General features: G+C 36.0%; 1 protein-coding gene across 1 annotated transcript in view; it reads left to right on the plus strand.

The window, feature by feature from the left end:
• Positions 1-15,768, plus strand: part of LOC125652158 (hyaluronan-binding protein 2-like) — a 30,981-nt gene extending 15,213 nt beyond the window's left edge. Inside the window, exons 3-5 of the mRNA XM_048881151.2 lie at positions 4,371-4,580; positions 14,745-14,881; positions 15,122-15,768. Of these exons, the coding sequence (XP_048737108.2) occupies positions 4,371-4,580; positions 14,745-14,881; positions 15,122-15,220 (446 nt within the window). The 3' untranslated portion in view covers positions 15,221-15,768. The remainder of the gene's footprint in view (positions 1-4,370; positions 4,581-14,744; positions 14,882-15,121) is intronic.
• The last annotated feature ends 8,556 nt before the right edge of the window (positions 15,769-24,324 follow it).

The following is a 24,324-nucleotide window of genomic DNA, read 5'->3' on the forward strand; positions in this document are numbered from 1 at the left end:
TGCGTAAGTGCATGTGCGCGCACGTGTAACACTGGGCTATAGACACATTTTTGCTCCATTGATTTGATACTGAACATACATGAAAAGATTAAGTATGCTATGGATTTGGGGGTCAAAAGGTCAAGGTAACTTTGGGATTTCATAGAAAAAGCTTGTAGACAATCTACATTTTTACTCCTTTGATATGTTTCACTTTGTAGCTTCGATATCAAGAGGAAAACTGTATTCGTTTAGGGGTTAAGGTCACTACAAAACTATACAGAAAGAACTTTTAGAAACGCATAGCGAGAAAACACTCCGTCTTGCGGAGCTTTTGTTGAATTGAGAATCATTGGTCCCGGTATGATATGTACAACATCAAATCATTGAGTCCCCAAGCAGTAATAGCAGCCCCACAGGTACATCCAGCAACCACAAAGCGGTTACTTACCACAAGCCACTTAGTCAATATCAATGGAACCTTCCAGGTTTCCCGCAAATAGTGTTTAAACACTTGCGAATATATATACTCAGTGCAGTATCTGAAATACCACTGAAATGGGACTGTTCCGCTTTACCGCAAAAAATCAATTAACATTTAAAGTTCTTGTTTATGTATTCAATTTGAACGATGTCTGGATACAGCCAGCAGCGGGCTGCTATTGTAACAATGAGGTACGAATGTTAATGAAAATCTAATTCTGTTCACTAAATAACATCATTGTCTGTCATAGTTACACTAAATCAGCAATTGCATTTCATCAGTAAGGGTATTTTGAAGATGACCTTGAAATCTAGTTACGACCCAGGAATAACAACATTAGTTATTCGTTTCGCAAACAGGTCAAATGAATTAATCTCCATCAAATGAATAAATTCCAATAATCGAACTGGATGATTGTGATGTGAATGGAAACAGTTATACTGTGTCATTTCTGGGGAAATTCTATACCTGTTTGGTTAGTTAGTAGCGGGAGTAGATATTACTTATAGGGAACATTTAACCTGTGTCTGTTTTTCGAGGTATAAATTGTAAAACACCAAATGTAGGTGATAATGGAATATTCTACATGAATACGGGAACTTAATTGACAATGAAGAAAATCGAATTTGTTAGTTTGCCACTAACATCTATGCCCAGTAAAATATCTAAATGGAAGAGTACTTGTGCGTAGAATCAAAGTTAAAAGTAGAGCAATCCTCATGTGATGTCATAAGTATTTTCAAAACTCTTTATTAACTTGAACTGCGCATGATAGAAATATATCTTGTATATGAATTTTATTCACTGGATAAAATAAAAAAAAGTTATTTTACCATTAAAATCAATGTCAAGTAATATATCTTCACCTTGCATCTAAATGAAAGAGTGCTTGTGCGTGGAACCAAAGGGGTGTGTTTCACAAAGTAATGTCTGGGATGGTGTTTCTGAGTTTCAATTTTTACTGAAGAAACACTTTCTATGATGTGAAAAACCCTAGCCTTAAAATGGTAGTGTAAATTGCTGAAAAGTCGAACGTTTTAATTCTACTGATATTGAGAAAGTTTTGTAATGTTAAAGTTCTTCGGAATTTTTGACGATCAACACGTGATTTACACCACTTTTTGATAATATTGTGGCATAAGTCTGAACTTTCTCCTTCACAGTAGTTGATATTTTGTTGAGGAGTAAAGATAAAGGTTTGGTAGAAAATTCACCCAATCCTTCAATATGTCTCCCCTTCTAAATGTTTTTGCAAAGTTTTTAAATCCAGTATAGGTACATAAACTCATCGATTGGGATAAAATGTAACTGAGAAAAATTTCATCTTTTGAAAGATAATTTGGAGTATAAGTTGGATTACCAAACTTAAATGGTAAAGTAAACTTCTTGTACAATGCAGTTGTAATGATTAGCCTTATAAGCAAAGACAATGCTGCTACAAGCTTTGTCACCTGGGACCAGAATGTATTCGTCCTCGAATAAACCATCTAATTCTTCCACGATTCGTTGACGTCAGCACATTTTACAGCGCAGCATACTAAATCCCCGTAATGTATAAATAAAACTGATGATGTTTTATAAAGTAAGAAACCTTAAGGGTGGATTATTCACAAATTCAAATTACTTAAAGTGTTTATAACTTTAATGTTTTAAACCAAATCTTCTACAATCCTAAAAGCCCGAAACGAAGGTCGATTGTTTTCCAGCTGTTAACAGTTTGGACTCAGATGCATATAGTTTGTGAATATTCAATAGGAATTTTGTTTAATTGAATATTTCAAAGATCTTGGATATCAGGGGGAGGGGGTTATTCGAATTGGTTGATTTAAAGTAAGAATAAAAATAAGAAACATGCATATTCTATTCTTAACTCACAGACAATGTGCACCTGGTATAATCATCCGCTTCATCTAACTTTACCCACTTTTATGTGTTGTTTTGATGTTGATTTGAGAAAATGTTTGCAAACTAAAAGTTCTTGAGAAGTTTTTTTAAGACCGCATTTGATTTACACCACTTCTGGCATATGTTGCGGCACAGTACATTTGAAGTTTCTCCTTCACAGTTGTTAATATTTTCGTGAGGAGCAAAGATAGAGGCTTGGTAAACTCCATTCAGCAATGTACATGTATCTTTCTTTGTAAGGGTTTTTGTTATGTTAAGGAATCCAGTATAGGTACGGTACCTCATATTCATCCCTCTCATTGACTGGGCTATTAAATGGATTCAATGTGACCGGTCAACAGGGGATGCTTACTCCTCTTAGGCACCTGATCCCACCTCTGGTGTGTCCAGGGGTCCGTGTTTGTCCAACTATCTATTTTGTATTGCTTGTAGGAGTTATGAGATTGATCACTGTTCGTTATCTTCACCTTGCATTGGAATAGAAAACCATTGGGTTTTTTTAAATAAGATATTTCATCTTAGAGATGCCTCAAATGATTGAAAATGACCGTTTGTGCGCTATTGGGATGGAGGAAGCTGAAATGTCTCAAAGGAATGTGGCAATGTAGTTTGCCGTTCATATTAACACTGTAAATACTTTATGGAGACAATATCAGAACACTAACACCGTTAGGGGCCGCCCATGATCAGGACGCCAAAGAGTGACGGAGCTACGTATATACGGACGTCACATTTGTGCAATCGATTCTGATCGGCTTCTTTGACCACTAGAAGCATCCTTGGGCATCGACAGATAAGTCGTCATACCATAAGGAATAGATTACGAGAAGCCAACATCCGTCCTCGACGTCCTTCTATCCGTCCTGGTCTACTCTGACGTCACTGTGTTGCGAGGTTAGCGTGGTGTAAGAGGCATTGGGTGGAAGTTTCGTTTATGGATTAATTGATATTTCATCTCAACAGCAGTTGACCAAACGACTTTTTCCAATTTTGGAACAATCTAACAATATGAAAAATTAACAGCCGACCTCAGGCACCATGCCTTACAAAATCCTAACTAGAGCCAATTTCTCCTTTAATAAGGTCAAGTACGTCAAAAAATGTGATGACCCACGCTGTGGGACGTGCGAATACATAGAAGAGGTCGATTCCATAACTTTAAAATCCGGGAAAATATTGAAAGTCAATGCCATCAACTGTAAATCTGAGACTCTTCTTTACTGTAAGGTGAAGATAACGAACAGTGATCAATCTCATAACTCCTACAAGCAATACAAAATAGATAATTGGGCAAACACGGACCCCTGGACACACCAGAGGTGGGATCAGGTGCCTAGGAGGAGTAAGCATCCCCTGTTGCCACTTGCCCAACTTTTGGAGAAAACCACATAGGACAAACGAACAAACTTAATGCACAAGTGAGGGTGCATAAACAACAAATTAAAGATCCTAGTGTGCGGAACACCCCATGTAGTGAACATTTTGCGCAATGCCGGGGTGGTAAATGTAAAGTGTTCCCGTTCTTTAAAATGTGGACTGAAAATTAAATAACTCGCAAAGTCAAAGAGGACTATTTTATATATATATATATATATATATATATATATATATATATATATATATATTATATATATGATATAAAGTACCGAAATAGCAATGAACTCTTGAATACACATACATGTAAACATTTCAAATGCATTATGTATCCTGTATGATCCTCTCTTAAATGTACGCTAAACAATTTCCATTCACAATGACTTTGTAGTGTGGGACAGCGTGCTGAGAATTCTATCGTCATCTAAAGCAAGTTTTAGTTAATGACTTGCGTAGATGGTCGAGCGGTCTAGGTCACTGACCACGTGCTGCAAGATTTGGTTCAACAGTCGTGAGTTCAACTCCGAGTAAGGCCCAAAGTGGGTGTCCAAATGACATAAAATATGTTTTATATATAATATACATACGCTGAGTATTACTTGTTTCTTCATTTATTCTGCATTGATAGGATGTGCAGGAGAACCAGGTCCGGTTTATTATGGATACAGCAGTCCCTTACCTGGAAACCTGAGTAGCAATGGTTCCTATACAACAGGACCAAGTGACGTAGGGGAAAATAGATACTACACATGCGCACAAGGAACAGTTCCAGTCGGCGGGAATAGTGTCAAGTGTCTAGCAAGTGGGAAATGGGAAATATCAAACTTTACTTGCCAAGGTTTATACTTGATAGTATTAAGTTTATTTCATATTGAGAAATTTGAAGATAACAAAAGTTCTACCCAAATCAGCGTTCATGATATCACGAGGGCTGTTCGATATGTAATGTGTATTGTACGATATCTCAAAAGCATTCGGCTCAAATAGTGAAATGAACATTACACCCCTTTAAAGTATTATCCGCAAAGTATTCTCTACATAACTTCAATCTCTGAATCAATTTCTGAAATGCGTCACGGTACGCTGATTTAGGTAGACCGCCGAGGCACTGACTGATGACTGAGGTCACGGTACACTGATTTAGGTAGACTGCCGAGGCACTGACTGATGGCTGAGGTCACGGTACGCTGATTTAGGTAGACCTCTGAGGCACTGACTGATGACTGAGGTCACGGTACGCTGATTTAGGTAGACGTGAGACACTGACTGATGGCTGAGCCAAGGGCTTGTCGGGACGTGTAACGACGACCAGATCAGAACTTTTTAAGTTTTGGAAAAAGGAAAAAGACGCACGGGGCTAGATCTGCAGAGTATGGCGGGTGTGGCAAGACGGTAACCTTCTCCGACTTCAAAAATTGCTTCACAAGCTCAGATGTATGTGATGGAGCATTATCATGAAGTAGACGAACATGCCTAAATCCTGAAACAGGATGTCGTTTATGATAATATTTCTTGAGTTATTATAGTATAACATCTCGGTAACACCGACCTGTAACACTTTTGTCCTTCGGCACCGGAATTTGTACTGCTATACCATCACATAAGAAGAATACGCAATAAAGAACCTTCTTTGTGCTTATGGTTTTTTTTTTTACAACTACAGGCCTTCTACCGTGTTTAGTTAGCCATATTTTGATTCCAATTTTTCTTACTGGTTCGTCACCAGTAACAATGTTTGCAAATTGTCTTTGAATGCATTTGGGAAACATTTTGAGCAATTGCTTATCGGTTTGTACTCGTACTCGTTTTTGGTCATCTGTTAATATATGCGGTATCAATCTGGCAGAAATCTTTCGTACTTTCAAAATACGCTTCAAAATGAAATGTACACGCGATATACCAACAGCTTTAGCAATATCACGAATCGTGTATCTGCCATCACTTTCAATTAAATCCCTGACTTTTGAGACATTTGCCTTCCCTGTTACAGTCACAGGTACGCCAGATTTAGCTGTATCTTTGATGGACTTTGTGCCAGTCAGAAATTTCTTTCTCCACCTACGAACTGTCTCATGTAAAACTTATACGGTACCAATTTTGATGCACCAGATGCGCATTGCGACAAATAATGTCTCTTCAGTGATACTCAACCGAAATGTTTGAAATCCGAAATAACAATGACGTTTTAGGGCTATTATAGGCAAAAACAGTGTGCCAAAAAAGTGGAGTCATTCGTCTTAAGATAAGAGCTATGCGTGAGGGAGATAATCCTTAATTTTGAAATGAATTCCTAAATTTTATAACAGCAATTTAATATAAATCTGTATTTTCAAACTAGTAATGAAGTACTTAGCTACTGGGCTGTAGAGACCCTCGGGGACTAACAGCCCACCAACAGAGGCCTCCATACAGGGGTCATAATGTAAAACTTATACGGTACCAATTTTGATGCACCATATGTGCATTTCGACAAATAGTGTCTCTTCAGTAATGCTCAACCGAAATGTTTGAAATCCAAAATAACAATGACCTTTTAGGGCTATTATAGGCAAAACAGTGTGCCAAAAAAGTGGAGTCAAATTCGTCTAAGGATAAGAGTTATGTGTGAGGGAGATAATCCTTAATTTTGAAATGAATTCCTAAATTTTATAACAGCAATTAAATATACATCCGTATTTTCAAGCTAGCAACGAAGTACTTATCTACTGGGCTGTAGAGACCCTCGGGGACTAACAGTCCACCAGCAGAGGCCTCGACCCAGGGGTCATAATGTAAAACTTTTACGGTACCAATTTTGATGCACCAGATGCGCATTTCGACAAATAATGTCTCTTTAGTGATGCTCAACCGAAATGTTTGAAATCCAAAATAACAATGACGTTTAAGGGCAGACCCATAAACGTTCCTCAATTCAGTTAAAATCTGCATTACCGAATGATCATGTTTTCTGCGAACTTTTATATAAGCTCTAATTTCTTCAATATTCTCAACCCGTTTCCCAACCATTTTTACAACAGTGGTCTACGACTGGCTTTATTAAAATGGCTACATTATGTATAAGTTTAAAACTATATGAAGCTGAAGGCTCGTGCTTATACCGTTAGAAAGGTATTGAATAGAGCTATTCAAGAGTATCATTATCCACGAAATCGTGCAAAGTGGTATCGTGCTGTGGTACAATACACATTACATATCGAACAGCCCTCGTATGTTTACGATGCTATATGTACCATTAGAGGGAGCGCAGCTAGGAATATAATTATGTATATTTAGTATCCAACATAATACTGTTGTAATAAGAGAGAATATGGATAACCCTATATCCATAATATTATAATTAGAATTTACATGAAATTTAGTAGAGTGTAGGTTTACACCCATATATTCATTGTTTATTCCTGTCCTTAATTAGACTACCTAGGTCATGTCAGGCCATGAGAAATATATTAAAGGAAAAATATGAAATAACGATCCCATTTCAGAATATTTTCAATGTGTTTATATTGAGAAATTTATACTTTTACTTCTTAAGAAATTAGCGAAAGTAACACTGTATTATAGTATATATTATAGGAAGCTTTCATATTAATTTGATTATCATAGGCTTATTCTTTGAAATTTGAAAAGAGATTTCCAGTTTGTTTTAAAAACAAACATGAAAGGCGAAGATAACGAACAGAGTTCAATCTCATAACTCCTATAAGCAATACAAAATAGATAGTTGGGCAAACAGGGACCCATGGACACACCAGGGGTGGGATCAGGTGCCTAGGAGTAGTAAGCGCCCCCTGTCGACCGGCCACACCCGCCGTGAGCCCTGTATCCCGATCAGGTAAACGGAGTTATCCTTGGCGAAAATCATTGTGCCAACAACCCCCTAACAATCGGTATGAAACACGTCAGACAGCATATGACCCAATGATAGGTTGTGAAAATACAATGTGGTAAATTCTTTTAAAAAGGATTGGTTTAGAATTTGTGAAAAAGTATTTTTCATTTTTGATGTTAAACATTAAAAATATAACTGATTTAATGTTGACAGCCAAACTGTTGACCTTCTGAACACAAGAATAAAAGCAATATTTAAGCCTTAAATTGGTGTTATCTAAACAAAGACTCGAATCTTTTCATGTATACAAACAAACCAGTAAAATGTCAGTTTTGTAATATAAAGCATCTTAATTTTGCATACTCATCAATTCGAACTTTTAGATGACACATTTTACCCAAAGAATGCTTGAAATGTGAAAGATATAATAAACTGAGATCGATATCAATTTCTTTTGAAAATTTCGTAAAAATTAACATACTGCAATCTTTATTTACAAAACAAATAATAAACTCTCTAAAATGAGCTTCTGTGATAATGTATGACATTAATTTTTAGGTGAAATATTTTAAAGACATTAGACAATAGATTTTGATCATTAAAAGTGAATAAACAAAGTTTTGAGGAAAATCGTGAATCAGTCCCTTTAAATCATTGCCCATTCCTGATCTAAGAGGGTTTTCGTTAGAACAAACACACTTACATATTTTATTTGAAAATATTCTCAAAATACCCAAGAAATTGAACATTAAAAAGTATGAGGGGTGTACAGGAAGTTTTGTCCACAAGCACTTGTGTGCCTATCGTATTGTTTGGAGGTCGTTTTCTGAGACATAACTTATTTCAAAAACGAGGGTGTGAAGAGGCCCACAACAAAGTCCTATCATAATGCAATATATTAATCTGCGCAGTGAATGCTGTCGTACGGAGGTTGAACAAAGTTCAGTTCCAAAAAATAGTGGGGGAGGGGTGGGGCAGTCACCCCAATTAAATCTAACTATAGTTTTTATTTGCATTAGAAAATAACAGATAATCACCATTGTCACAAAAATAGGGCAGCCCCTCCCCGATTTTACATGCCTGTTTCAATCAGCGGAAGTACATATAAGAGTATATATTTCATTCCGATCTAGAAGCCAGTTCAGGGTGTGTGTTCTGAAGATGTGTTTCGATAAGTTTTACATTTCGTGGGGAAAAACAAGCATTCTGAGAGTATTGCATAAGCAATACATGCATATGCCCCCTAGTGGCGCCCTAATTAATTAACGGGTGTAATATTCTGTATGCTTTGTTTTCCATACAGTTGACGCATTGCAGTTTTTAACATGGATGAAATAGTCTTATTCAGAACTCTATCATATGATTTTTAAATTCCATTCATAAACATATAGCATATATCCTTAATGTCACATAGAAAGGGTTGAATAAATATAAAACAACCCAGAAAAGTCGATACTCCGTCATCGTGCGACATATCATTTGCCTAGTTTCGATGCCGTTCAAAAACCACCAAATCGGGGTCACAGTCTTTAAAAAAGATTCGTGGAGGAAATAATCGTGCAAATAGAACACAAAACGATACAGCGATATAGCATTCATATCTGCATTTTAATCTTCTATAAAGGACTCTGAACCCTGCTATTAATACAACTTACTATCAACTGTTCGAAGGGAGGTTTCGAATACCCGCACCCAATTTCAATCGGATTACAAGAATGCGGTAAATGAAGTACTGCCGACTGATCAAACTTCGCTTAGCGACTACAGGAAAAATAATCACGTGATTAACTAATTTGATACATATTGATACGTTTCTTTTCCGATTAATGAGCTTGAAATGTTAAATTAAAGAAATGATTATTTACACAATCAGCATCCGATTTTCGCCGACTGCCTCTTTTCAGATGTCCCACTTTTACAACAACTTCATCGGAACCCAATCCCGATCCCATTGAATATAAAACCGTAACAACATAAAAATAAATTCTTTCAAACTTGTCTATCAAACGTAACGAAATTCGAACTTGATCTGTAAGTTGCCACTTTCAGAATATACTATCAGTTTCAATTCTCGCAAGCATAACGGAAAAAAGTCTGGTAAACTCAATAGAACAGTCTGACTGACAGAGAAACGAACAGACGGAGAAGAAATTGATAGCACCTTTCGGCTCTACAAATCGGTAGGCGACTAATAATGCGTAAGAATATGGTAAAATTAATTTTAATAATTATAAAAACATAATCTTTAACAGTTGCAATCTTATTCAAATTAAAGTCAAATTAAATATACTCGTTCAAATGTTTTATCCTTTGGAATATAGTATATATGTTTGTTTATATGTGCCGATTTAACGGAAGTATTACATTTCATCCTGATCATTTCGCTGGACTAATAGCATTTTGTTATTAAAACACCCACACAGATGACCTCTAGCTTGACCTACATCAACCAAAATAAAATCAGTAAATCGAGAACAGATATTTCTTTATGAAAGAAAATAGTTTATTAGCAATATATAATGATAATTATGTATTAATAATGATATCTACATGTAGATGTTATCATACGACAGTAATACCTGCACGAAAGTGTTTGCCTTTAAATATAATCTTCGTCGTACAGATTGTACTTGTGTAACTAGCAAAGATACCACACAACACACGCTATACCATATATTTTTTGCTGTATATATCAAGATTCATTGAGTATTCTAATAGGTGCAAGGTGAAGATAACGAACAGTGATCAATCTCATAACTCCTACAAGCAATACAAAATAGATAGTTGGGCAAACACGGACCCCTGGACACACCAGAGGTGGGATCAGGTGCCTAGGAGGAGTAAGCATCCCCTGTTGACCGGGCGCACCCGCCGTGAGCCCCATATCCTGATCAGGTAAACGGAGTTATCCGCAGTCAAAATTAGTGTGCCAAGAACGGCTTAACAATCGGTATGAAACACGTCAGACAGCATCTGACCCAATGCGAGGTTGTATTGACGAACTAGATCGTTATAACGACCATAGAATTTGCAAAATGCTGACTTCAATCGAGACTGTTGAAATCCCTGTACCATCAACTTGTTTGTCAGTAGCTTACCTCGATTTAAAAACTGACTATACCCAGAACAAGCTCTTGCATATCGAATTAGTTGGGATATATAAACACCATATGCAGGTGATAATGGAATATTGCTACATAAATGTGGGAAGTTGACGATGGAGAAGCTGAAATCATCCCGTTTGTCATACAGTTGAGTTGTTAGTTTGCCGTTAATGTCTACTTTCAATAAAATATCTAAGTATGAAGCAGAAGTGGACGACTCTGTGGTGTCCTTTATTTCGAGCTCACAGGAATATATCAAATCGACATATGAATGAAAGCTATCATTGTTAATAGACAAAACGTCATCGATATATCTAAAAGTTGAATTGAAGGTCACAGCGAGAGATTTTTTTCTTGTCACGTAGAAGTTTTTGAATAGCCAAGTGACTTGGGGGTTATCCCAAACCCTATTTCATAATTGTTGAAATACATTTAGCTGAGTACTTCGTTACTAGCTTGAAAATATGGATGTATATTTAATTGCTGTTATAAAATTTAGAAATTCATTTCAAAATTAAGGATTATCTCCCTCACGCATAGCTCTTATCCTTAGACGAATTTGACTCCACTTTTTTTGGCACACTGTTTTTTCCCTATAATAGCTCTAAAACTTCACTGTTATTTTGGATTTCAAACATTTCGGTTGAGCATCACTGAAGAAACATTATTTATCGCAATGCGCATCTGGTGCATCAAAATTGGTACCGTATCAGTTTTACATTATGACCCCTAGGTCGAGGCCTCTGCTGGTGGACTGTTAGTCCCCGAGGGTCTCTACATTTAAACAAATGAGGGCATAACCCTAAACCATATAAATTCCTACTGTACATATCAAGATAAATTGGGCATTCTGATGGGCAAGTACCCCGAGTTCATCTCACCCCAATGTTTTTTTAATGGTTCAAATGTCTTTTAAATATTGACATATGCAGCTGGAATACATCATTCTCTACCCAGAGTTCCGTGCTCTCATCGCACTACACCTCTGTCAACGGCTTTTTACAGAAATCTTGTAAAAGTTTCTTTCATCCAACATTTATGTTTTGGACTAAATATTTAGTCATATTATGATATGTTTTTGGTGCAATCAAATTCATGCTTACTATAAATTGACTAAAATCGCCGTTTTCTGATCATAAATTTGGAACTACTTCGTAATATGCGTCTGAATGTAGGATATACACGTGGTGGAAATTTAAATCTACACATGGAATCAAAAGTAAGAAAGGCTGTAAAAATACGATAAAACTTGTAAAATAAGAGACAGACAGCTAAATGGTAAATATGCACTTATTAAAGTGTCAGTTGGCTATGAAAAGAGCCTGATGTATCACCTGTTGCCTGAACTTTTAAAGGGAAAGGAAACCGAGAATGATTGTTTATATCATGTGATTATATTGTCACGTGATTCCAAGCGTTGACAGAGGTGTATTGCAGCTGGAATACATATGGCATAGACTATATGTAAAGACAGACACTTACGTGTGTATGTTACTGTCTTCTAACAACATCGAATGTTTGGGGTGTTTTTTCGTATCTACGAAAAAACAAGTTTTTTTTAATTAATTTTAATTCAATCTGATTACTTTTATATAATACATGTATCATAATGTTGCACCTGTTAAACAAAAATAGGGAAAAAACCCAGTAAATTAAAATCGTTACTTACCAGTATGCAGCAGAGAAGAGGGGCAGAATTTATGGGAAGATAAAGTTTATGAGTATATATATTTATTCACAATTAAGTAATCTTGCGGGTTGTCAATGCCCTTAAATATCTTTTCACTGTTTCTGTGAACTCTTCGCGTCAATATAATGTATGTTACCATATCTATACAAACTAGGATAATCTTAGGACAAGAGTTATGCTATACTAAAGATAGGATGCACGTATGGCGAGGTCTAAATTTAGGAAAGCTTCGAGAACCTGACTTTAAGACGTGTACTGAGACATACTTAGGACGCGTCTTAGTCTTAAGATAGTTTCGTGAACATGTCTTCTGAATCTTCAGCATATACAACTGAAAAGCACTGCGGTGGTTTGGACTGAATTTGCACAAATGCTTGAGATGGAAGTATAAATGACAAACTGAAAGATTTTCCTTCATTTATATTGTACCACCCTAATGGTTTGTGTTGAATATTGAGTCCTATGGCTGAGAAATATTTAATGATAAAGATGTTTTACCCATAAAGTTTTAATTAATTAATCAAAATCAATAGCTACAGTTTTAAAAATATCAGTAATCAGATGTTAGAATTATTGCTAGAGTTTACACAAATGTACTGGTTTTCAAACTGTGTATGAAATGATCATATTGTTTGAAATCATTAAAAACATAATAATTATTATTTTTGAAAAATTTAGTTACGATTTATTTATCGTAAGGTAAATTGGCTGATTTGTTTCAACCTTTGGTTGTACATGAATGCCTGGTGTACATTTAGTTCTTCAAGTAGCAAGATGTCGATTTCCTGAAATCTTATAACATATTCTTTATGAAGCATGATGCATTTTATTCTAATTAGAACAATGTCGTATATCAATATTGTAAAGAAAAATGCTTTTGTCATTAAAATGATTAAATATTCCAGCGCTCGTATATAGTGTAGATTCTAGTTAAATGCAAGCGAACCAATACTCTAAAGTAATCAAGTTCATTACCACGTGAATTGTATCTCACAGTATGACTTCTGCAGTGAAAAGTTCAGTTCATGTTGTGTAACAAAAAACCTTGATTAATAACTTATGATTACAAATCAATAAATAAATGATACATTTCAAAATTAATAATTTCAAATGATTCAAAAGTTGTATATATACATGTATGCAACGCTTGGTATTATACAAGGGACCATGAGATTAGGAAAACACTAACTCAGGTATGTTAATAATAATAATACCATATTTATATAGCACCCTTTTCATACACTATGTACGCTCAATGGTGCTTTACAATGCATATATACCTTACAACTGAATGTTATACATATAATACATAGAAAATAAATAAAACATTAAAAAGCAATGATATAAAAGGCGTTATCACATGCAAACAGTCCGTAGCTGTACCTATCCTGATTGTACATATAAAACATGAAAACACGATACCATAAATATGCTAAATAAGAATAAACATCAGTTTCAGGGCGTATTAAAATAATAATAATAATGAAATACACACACGCACACACAGCATATGTCTCAGGTATAATACATTAAAACATAGAATTCTTTTTTTTTTAAAATAAAACATCACAAAATGGTACTCGAAAACTAAGACACCCAGTCAAAACAGAAAATGCGATGAAACAGCAAACACGAATGACTGAATTGATAGAAACTAGTCCTGGAAATATTGATGGAAAAAAATGTGTTTTCAGTGACTTCTTGAACGCACACAGTGTTCTACAGTCCCTTACATGTTCTGGAAGGGCATTCCACAGTTTTGGAGCGATTGTTCTGAAACACCGATCCCCGTATGTTACTGTTCGACTTTTTGGAATAACTAGACTGACTGATTGTTTTATAGACCTAAGATTTCGGGTAGGCTTATATACCTCCACTAATTGTTTGAAATAACTGGGCACTCATCATGTAAGGCTTTGTAAGTATAAGTAAGTATCTTATATTGTGTCCTATATTGCACAGGTAACCAATGTAGTTATATATCCAGGTCTACGAGATGTTACTTTGATTTAGGAATACCGTCTCGTGGGTGGCCAAAAGTATGGTCTGAGTTTAGGGGTTTTGTATTCAACGTCAAAATGTCCACGGTCTCAGCGCTCTATGCACTTGCACTCGTTGAAGATCAAATGTAATTCATTTTCGTCAAGTTAGCACATCGAAGATTTCATTCTGTCTATTAATAAAGTGCTTATTCAGATGCTAATAAATGTAGCATATGCAAATTTCAGCTTGCAGTCAGGCTTTTTTATTTGCAAAGCTGAGGATAGTCTTTTATTGTAATCAATGAGCGACAGTAAATTTACTACACTGTAAAAACAGGTTTTCGGGTTACATTTTTTAAGAAGACCTACAAAATATAGTCATTATCTAAAATTGTAGTATGCACTGAGTCGACTGATCCCAAGGGACGTCATTACTGGGGGACCAAGAACGTGACGACGAACGGCCTTACATGTCAACGCTGGGATGCACAATCGCCTCATTCCCATAGTATGCCTAACTCAACTGCAGAACGGGTATGATTCTACTATCCATTGCCTCATTTTTTCTAATGAAATCAAAATTTACTATTTTACAATCATATGATATAACCACAGACATGTGTACAATTAGTATGTGTAGTTAAAAAAAACTTGAGAAGACAATCTGCTTAATCTTGAAAACTGACGATGAATGGTAACTATCGTTTTTTGTCATTGTTGCAACTTTTCCATGGTAATTAAATTAGTTAGTTTTACGCTTTACTTTTATGACAGGAAAACTATTGCCGTAATCCGGACGGCGAACCGCGACCTTGGTGCTACACAATGCAGGTCGACGTCAGATGGGAAATTTGTGATATACCTGTATGTTAAACATCATCAAACCATCTTGTAAATGATTTACCAATTTCGGATATGTATTCCATGAATGACATGTCTGTCTGATCACAATACAATGCTCTGTTCTCATGGAAGGCTATCAAGGCGAATTCCAAACACAATGAATGTGCTTAGAACAATGCATCATATTCGCACACTAAAGAACAATGTGAATTACAACATCTATTTGGAGACTTATAAATACCTTTTCTATTATGCGTTGATATTGACATGTATGTGCATTGTAAATGTATATAGGTACGTGATCTCTAGTGATTAGACTGTTCGTATACTGCCCTGTTGATTTTGTTTTGTCACATATGGAGAAATTCTAACCACTTTATTAATGAGTTTGATATCAGATGATCTTTAAGTTATGAATATTCATTCAGCACATAACTTTGAGAAGTTATTGTACCGCGTACATTTGATGGTGACTTGTCGTGTGGAAATTAATTTCAAAGAACATACAATGTATGAATATTGACAACACAGTATTTAAAACACGAAAGAAAATAGAGAATAAATGAAATACTCCTCTGTAATTACAAAGTTGGCTACATAATATTGCACAGAGGATCCCGTTCGGAAAGTCAATGTATTTGCCTCGCTTTCAACAAATTCAACACTATAGGTCATCGGATGATCCCACCCGGATATTATATCTCTTCAAAACACTAATGTTTATTTATACCGCCGGTGCATATGCATATTCATTGATCAATGTTTTGAATGTTTTGAAGATGCTGCATCAAGTTTCACTAAGGCATCATATAAACATAAATGTTGGTAAAAATAATTTGTTCATATCTCTTTTTTATGCCTCATGACGCCAGTACAAGTGTCAAGGACAGCAAAACTGTAAAATGAATTTTATATGCGTGTGACTCCATTTTCTAAATTCTGAATTTTTCCTCTCAATATCCCAATGCCCAAATGTTAAAAATGCAGAAAATGATGGTTTTGATTAGAAAACGAACTTTTATAAAGATATCAGTAAATTTGTCTACAAATTCCGGTAAAACACTGATCAATTTTTCGTTTCCGATGCTGGAATTAATTATCCTTATTTCCTATCCGTTGCTTTTTTAAGTTAAAAAGTGGACTTTCCGTGAGTTTAAAAAATCGAAATGTTTATAATGAAAGGTGAAGATAACGTTTGAATGGGGTTCTTCGCTCCAATACTTTAGTTATAAATGTAACTTCGAATATTGTTCATTATCTAATGACCGATAGTTCACATCCAAAATGGCGACATGTAACTTAGCTACGTGGTAAGAATATCTTCAAATGATGAAAATGAGGTGTGAATAAATAGGTGTATTGTTAATGAACTAGCTATGAGTACAGGTGAGTCTCGATAACTTGAAGTTCAAGGGACTTTTATAAAACTTCGTGAGATCGAATGTCTAGTCAGATCCAGAAATTATAGGTTCGACCATTATGGTTCAGATGTTACAGCAATCGGAGTGCAGGGCATTGTATTGACGCGCTGTCTTTCACATTTTAGGTAATTGACTTGATTTCAATAACACTTAACTTTATCCTACATTAACATTAAAAGCTTTGTTAAAGCTTATGTTCTCTTCTTGTGTTAAAATAGATATACGTGTACATATTCACTAGACATTGTGCAGTCACTAACTGCACCGAGCTTAATCATCACAATTTCCAGTCGCTTTACGTTAAACACACATTCTGATAAATAGCAATGTTTTCTGGTGTACCTCTGATTTTCTGGACTGATTGTGAGATCAAACAAACTGCATGCCTCCGACAGGTTGTCTGCTAGTTCTTGGAGCAGTCCTTGTGGTACTTATTTCTGTTACACTAGTAATTTGGTTGATGTTTGTAACTACATTTAATTCTATAGTAGACGCACATTACTTACTTACTTAGGCCTGTCGTTCCGTAAGGAACATAGGCCATCGACGACAGTCCTCCAACGAACACGATTCTGGGCTGCCTTTGCAGCGTCGTGCCAAGTCATTTCCTGCGCTTTTAGTTCTGCCTCGGAGTCACGCCTCCAGGTGTTTCTTGGGCGTCCCCTCTTTCTGTTCCCTGATCGTTCCAGGTCAGGGTCTGGCGTGTGGTGTTGGAAGGTGGCTTCATTAGGGTGTGTCCAGTCCAGCCCCACTTCCTCCGTCTGATTTGTATGTCTAATGATTCCTGCCCTGCTCTCTTCCATAGTTCTTCATTTGTGATCTTTTCAGTTCATCGGATTACACAAAACATCAGTGTATGAGATCCCGAATAAATTCATTGAGTGACACATTATTGGACATTGAATATTGGCAGACCGTAATTGTGATTTATATTGCGGTGTGTCACGTGATTAAAATCTAACGCAAGAATTTCAGAAACTGTCGTTGAATCACGTAATTCAATTATGCCATCACAATTAAATCGAATTCCTGTATTGTGTCACCAAACTGGGGGGAAATGGAAAATCGCACATTTGCTTTTTTGTTTCTTGCAAATTATACGTCCTATTCGATAAATTTTAACTCATATATAGACGTAACTGCCAGACATTCTGACAAATGTATGGCGTTAAGCTCAAGGGACTCGTCATCGTGCCAACGCCTACTGTGACACGAGGTCATATGCGAAAGACCTGAGATTTTCGCTTCTCACAGCAGGGGCTTGACTAAAGAACAAAGAATACCTATTTGAAAGTTTTAGATATGACGCGCCACTGGGATCATGAATCGAACCCGGGACCTTAAGATTGCAAAACAAATGCAATGACCACTGGCTTCCACGAGGTGTTTCAAATATGTTGTTTTGCAATGTACATGTGTGTGAACAATGTAAAATAATATCTTTATATATTTACGTTCCCAATATTTCTGATTTTGCAAATTGTACATGATGAAAGCCATTTCGTCATGAATGTGTTGCAGTTGGAAATAATGTGAGAATACGGTACGTCTCTTTTAATGACACACCAGAGTTGGGATCAGGTGGCTAGGAGTAAACTGAAATCATCCCGTTTGTCATAAATTTGAGTTATCATTTTGTCATTAATATCCATTTTCAATAAAATATCTAACTACGAAGCAGATGTGGATGAATCCGTGGTGTCTTTTATTTCGATTTCACGGATATATCAAATTGGCATATGAATGAAAATGATTATTATTAATAGTCAAAACGTCGTCGTAATAAGTATGGTAACTCATATTAACTGCTGTTACAAAATTTAGAAATTCATTTCAAAATTAAGGATTATCTCCCTCATGCATAGCTCTTATCCTTGGACGAATTTGGCTCCACTTTTTTGGCACGCTGTTTTTGGCTATATTTAGCTCTAAAACTTCATAGTTATTTCGGATTTCAAAGATTTCGGTTGAGCATCACTGAAGAGACATTATTTGTCGAAATGCACATCTGGTGCATCAAAATTGGTACCGTATAAGTTTTACATATAAGAAATACAAAATAGAGAACTGGGCAAACACGGATCCCTGGACACATCAGAGGTGAGATCAGGTGCCTAGGAGGAGTAAGCATCCCCTATCGACCGATCAAACCCGCCGTGAGCCTTATATCTTGATCAGGTAAATGGAATCATCCGTAGTCAAAATCATTGTGCTAAGAACGGCCTAACAATCGGTATGAAAATGTCAAGATGAAGACAACAGGAATACTTTTTTCTTCTCATGTAGAAGCTTTTGAATAAACTCTGCTTTATAGGAATATAAAAACATGTCAGCTAACAAAGGATCAAAGTTCGTTCCGATGGGAGTTTCAACAGACTGTTGGAAGACCTGAAATTGATCATGATGAATCAAAATTTGGGAAAAAGAAATATCGCAAAGAAAGCCCTGTGGACTTGGGTGAATAGATCTTCATTCACGCAATAAATTGTTTATCATACTGGTAAAAAAGCAAGGCTATAGAAATGCATTTCAACGAGTCAGCTCATTTATACATTGTGTATAGCTGAGATCACCCTAATGGTAAAACCGCGCTGTCAACGTGTTGGAAGGTACAATTGTACAAACAACGAAATACAGTGATATGATAATCTATCAAAACAAACTAATTAAACCACTTTTCCATAACTAACGATTCAATTGATTAGCACGCTTCTATCGATGAAATGCCAGCAGTTTTCAATAGGTTTTTATTGCTGGTGGTGTTATTTTACATTTCTTTGAAGATATGTCACTCATATGGAGACGTCTGCATCTTTAGGTGAAATACCACAAATTAAAATTACAATTACGGACCTGTAATTTCCTTCCATGAAGGACAGTCAAATGGTCTCATTAGATATTAATTGATATTTTTAATCAACAGAGAAGGACTTCCCTAATATTCTGTGTGTCTTACGACCCATTTGAAAATGTTTCACTCATATAGAGATGTCACTAACATTCGGCAAAGTCCACAAATTTTGACTTATGCATGTTAAAGTGAGAATTTTTCTTATTGTTGCAACGCGTATAGTAATACGGTGCCATGTATTTTTACTTCCCATCCAAACCACTACCTATTTTGACGTCTTAGTTTTGATTCGGCCATGCAACGAGCGGAACTTAAACCCTCAACTTGGTCATAAAGAGAACCAATGAGCCACCGTGTTCGGATGGTTTTTGTTAGTGGACATCATTCATATCAATGAAAGGTGAAGATAACAAACAGTTATCAATCTCATGAATCCTATATGCAATGCAAAATGCATGTAGATAGTTGGGCAAACAAGGACCCCTGGACACATCAGTTAAATGAAAAGTGAAGATAACGAACAGTGATCAATCTCATAACTCCTATAAGCAATACATAATATATAGTTGGGCAAACACGGACCCCTGGACACACCAAAGGTGGGATCAGGTGCCTAGGAGAACTAAGCATCCCCTGTCGGCCGGTCACATCCGCCGTGAGCCCTATATCCTGATTAAATACAAGTTAAACATAAAAACCAAATAACCACTTGTATATTTATCATTATTTTACCAGCAACTATATTAACAGTATGTTGTACTAATGTACTTTATTTCTCGATAAAAACATCGACCTGTGAACTGACACATTACAAACTATTGATGTAAGAAAGAAATAGTCGTATTATGGGAGATTACTATGTAATTTCCCCATTTGTCGTTTCTACTTACGGTACTGAATGGTTCCATTGTTTATATACCCCTATAATACGTGTAACAACGTAGTCAGTTATTCATTAATTACATGCGATACAACTAAAATTAGTGCATGAGTTCCCGTGTTTCGCTTCGTTCATTTATACATATACTATATACATGTATTCAGGTTTCACTACAGTTAACACTTGTATGTGTACCATGCAAACTCCGCTTCAATGAATGGGTTTATGTGAAATTTCCCTGTGGAAACAAGTGTAATCGATAAAAACAATGCATGAAGACACTGATACAAGATACGGATATCTACACTGTTCAAATATTTTCATAAAGGGACAATAGATTCCTACCACCTCCGTCTTCTCGGAAATTAAAATGACGTCGATTGAAGGACCTGTACTATGGATTTTAATAATGAAACATTTCGTATTGAAACGTGAAAATGTCGTCATCGTCCTCTACATTTGTTCTTAAACAAGAAGAGGCGAAGGAGTTTCAAAAACAAATCCTACATGCAGAAAATTAAAAATTGATTTCCTATCAAACCGTTGTTTCCATTTCTAATATACAATGTCATACTTGCATAGACTTCTAACTCCAGTTTGAATGGAAACAATTTATCTGGTGTAATCGTCTACGATGTCTTATGAACCTTAGCTTTTGTAAACCAAGGTGTAAAATACCTCTGCTTGATAAAATGGAATTCTATAGAAACCGTCTACAATTTAACAGAAACCCACAACGATGTGAATAGGTTTATGATTGAAATGCATTAAGTATTAATTATTACAGGTGAAGGGGAATATTGTCAGCTAACTGTGACGTACGTTCTTTGTCATCTATTTGATGATGACATCACTTGTCTGTAAAGAAAAGAAAAAGTATACCAAAAGAATAACGTAGACGATGCAAAAATATCACACATACATGATTTTGCAAGAAAAGCAAATTGAACAATTGAAAATAAACATTCCGTGTTTGCCCAACTTTCTATTTTGCATTGCTTATAGGAATTATGAGATTGATCACTATTCGTTATATTCACCTTTCATTCAATAAACAAATGCCATTTCATTAATGTAAGGTGAAGATAACGAACAGTGATCAATCTCATAACTCCTATAAGCAATACAAAATAGATAATTGGGCAAACACGGACCCCTGGACACACCAGAGGTGGGATCAGGTGCCTAGGAGGAGTAAGCATCCCCTGTTGACCGGTCACACCCGCCGTGGGCCCTATATCCTGATCAGGTAAAGGGAGTTATCCGCAGAAAATCAGTGTGCCAGGAACGGCTTAACAATCGGTATGAAACACGTCAGACAGCATTTGACCCAATGCGAGGTTGTACTGACGAAGTAGATCGTTATAACGACCATAGAATTTGCGAAATGCTGCCTTCAATCGATATTGTTGAAATCCCTGTACCACCGACTTGTTTGTCAGTAGCTTACCTCGATTTAAAAACTGACTATACGCAGAACTAGCTCTTACATATCGAATCAGTTGAGATATATAAACACCATATGCAGGTGATAATGGAATATTGCTACATAAATATGGGAAGTTGACGATGGAGAAGCTGTAATCTTTAATATTAATGTTTACTTTCAATAAAATATCTAAGTATGAAGCAGAAGTGGACGACTCTGTGGTGTCCTTTATTTCGATATATCAAATCGACATATGAATGAAAGCTATCATTGTTAATAAACAACACGTCATCGATATATCTAAAAGTCGAATTGAAGGCCACAGCGAGAGATTTTTTTTTCTCACGTAGAAGTTTTTGAATAAATACTGCTTCATATGAATATAAAAACGGGTCAGCTAACAAAGGAGCACAATTCGTGCCCATGGGAATTCCGACAGACTGTTGGAAGACCTGATCACCAAAGACCACGAAGATATTGTCAATGAGGAACTCTAGCATATTTTTTATTTCAACTTCAGAGTACTTGTGCGTGGAATCAGAGTGGTGTTTAACAAGGTAAGTTTTTGAATGACTGATCACTAGATATGAATATTTCCGTTTTCCGTTTTTGTTGAAGAAGCAACTGTCTATGATGTCAAAAAGTCTAGTCTTTAATTTATCTTGAGGAATGGTCGTGTATAGTGTTGAAAAGTCATAGGTTTTAATGTTATTGATTTGGGAAAAAAATTTGCGATTTCAAGTTTACTAAACGTTCTTTAGCATTTTTTAGAATCCACATTTGATTAACACCACTTCTGGCATATGTAGTCCCACAGTAAGTTTGAAGTTTCTCCTTCACTGCTGTTAACATTTTCGTTAGGAGCAAAGACAGGGGCTTGGTAGAGCATTTACTGGATCCAGCAATGTATCTTTGTTTGTAAGGGTTTTTATGTAGTTTAGGAATCCAGTATAGGTACGGTATTCATTCGACCCATTGACTGGAATATTAAATGTGTCTAAAACTGAAGCATGGTTTGAAGAATGTCGTCTTTTGAAAGGGCAGTTGGAGATAAGTATGATTACCAAAAGTGGAATTAATGCCAAATTCCTTTAAGATACAGTTGTAATAATGAGCCTTACAAACAAAGACAATGTTGTTATTAGCTTTGTCAGCTGGAACCAAAACATATTCCTCATGTAACCTATCTAATTCTTTTATCACTTCTGGTTTACTAAACACAGAAGGATAGATGGTACGTACTTTTGTTTTCATGTGTCTAATGCGGGATTTTAATATCTCTCTTATGCTTTTAACCCATTCTCACAATGTATCAAGTTCTTCTTTTTCATATCTAGCCCATCGTCTGGCATAATCTTCGACAGAACTCATAATAGAGATGAAGTTCTGTCGCCAATTAAAAGACCGAGGTTCTCTGTATTTAGGACCTTTAAGAATAAGTGATTTGAGGTCCTCATTTTCAACTATATCAACATCACCAGTAATGACATGTCCAGCTGGACTGTAGTTGAAAGAAGATGAAGAACATGTTGGTGGATTACGTATAAGATGGTCTATATCTAAGCACTGCAAAGTTTGTTAATAATTAAAAAAAATTGGATGCAATAGTAGAAGTATAGCTGTAGGAAATACAGGGTGTAGATTTGAACTTGAAATAAGTTGGAATACACGACTGAACCCTTTTATGACGAAGAATGTTGCTTATGTTGACGGCATGTATTCATTTGTTTGTAAATTTGAGCTTAAGGAACTGACGGCATGATTTGGAAGGAATATCATCCATGGTTCGTGCTGGTTTATACAGCCTGTGGTAGGCAACATCCATAATCATAGAGTTCAGTCTATATTCAGGTGTTGAAAAATCCAAGTATAAACTAGCTATAGCTTCTTCAAATAACGTATGTAAAACCCTCAATTGAATAGAGTAAAGCTTTGTACGAATATGATGTGGACCCAATTGTCCGTTGACGTGAGGCAAAAGTGAATCAAACGTGACATCATTTATACTTGATCTTTTATATGAACGATGTCCGTGACTGCGTTTTCGTCTTTGGGTATTGGGAATGAGTCCCATCACATTAACGTTATTTCCTTGTGGACTAGTCAAGTTTCCCACATCATATACATTATCATTGCATCCATATGGAAATGCAGTGCCTAGGGTCCTGATCCAGTGATCTTCTCGTTGTCTACGAAAAGGGGTGCTTAATGTAGGATTGTTTGTGTGATGGTAATTTTTTTCTAAAATCCTTAGCCTCATGGACAAGATGGAGTGGTCCAGTGCATTAAAATGCTTGTAAAGAAGTTGGTTACCACCATTATTAATTTGAAATCTGTGCCCCGATATTCTTTTATTAAGTAAACCCTTGGTTTCTCCCACGTAAATTAAGCCACACAGGTTACACTCAATGGCGTAGACAACGTTAGAAGATTTACAAGTCAGATCATAAATTACAAGTGATCCATACATGCTGGTGTGCTATGAGCTGATGAGCATGTGCCCACTTCTTGCCTAGATTTTCTCTAATTTCGACTAAATCCACACCCCATCAG

The sequence above is a fragment of the Ostrea edulis genome, chromosome 5 (assembly GCF_947568905.1).
Source record: "Ostrea edulis chromosome 5, xbOstEdul1.1, whole genome shotgun sequence".
Classification (NCBI taxonomy): domain Eukaryota; kingdom Metazoa; phylum Mollusca; class Bivalvia; order Ostreida; family Ostreidae; genus Ostrea; species Ostrea edulis.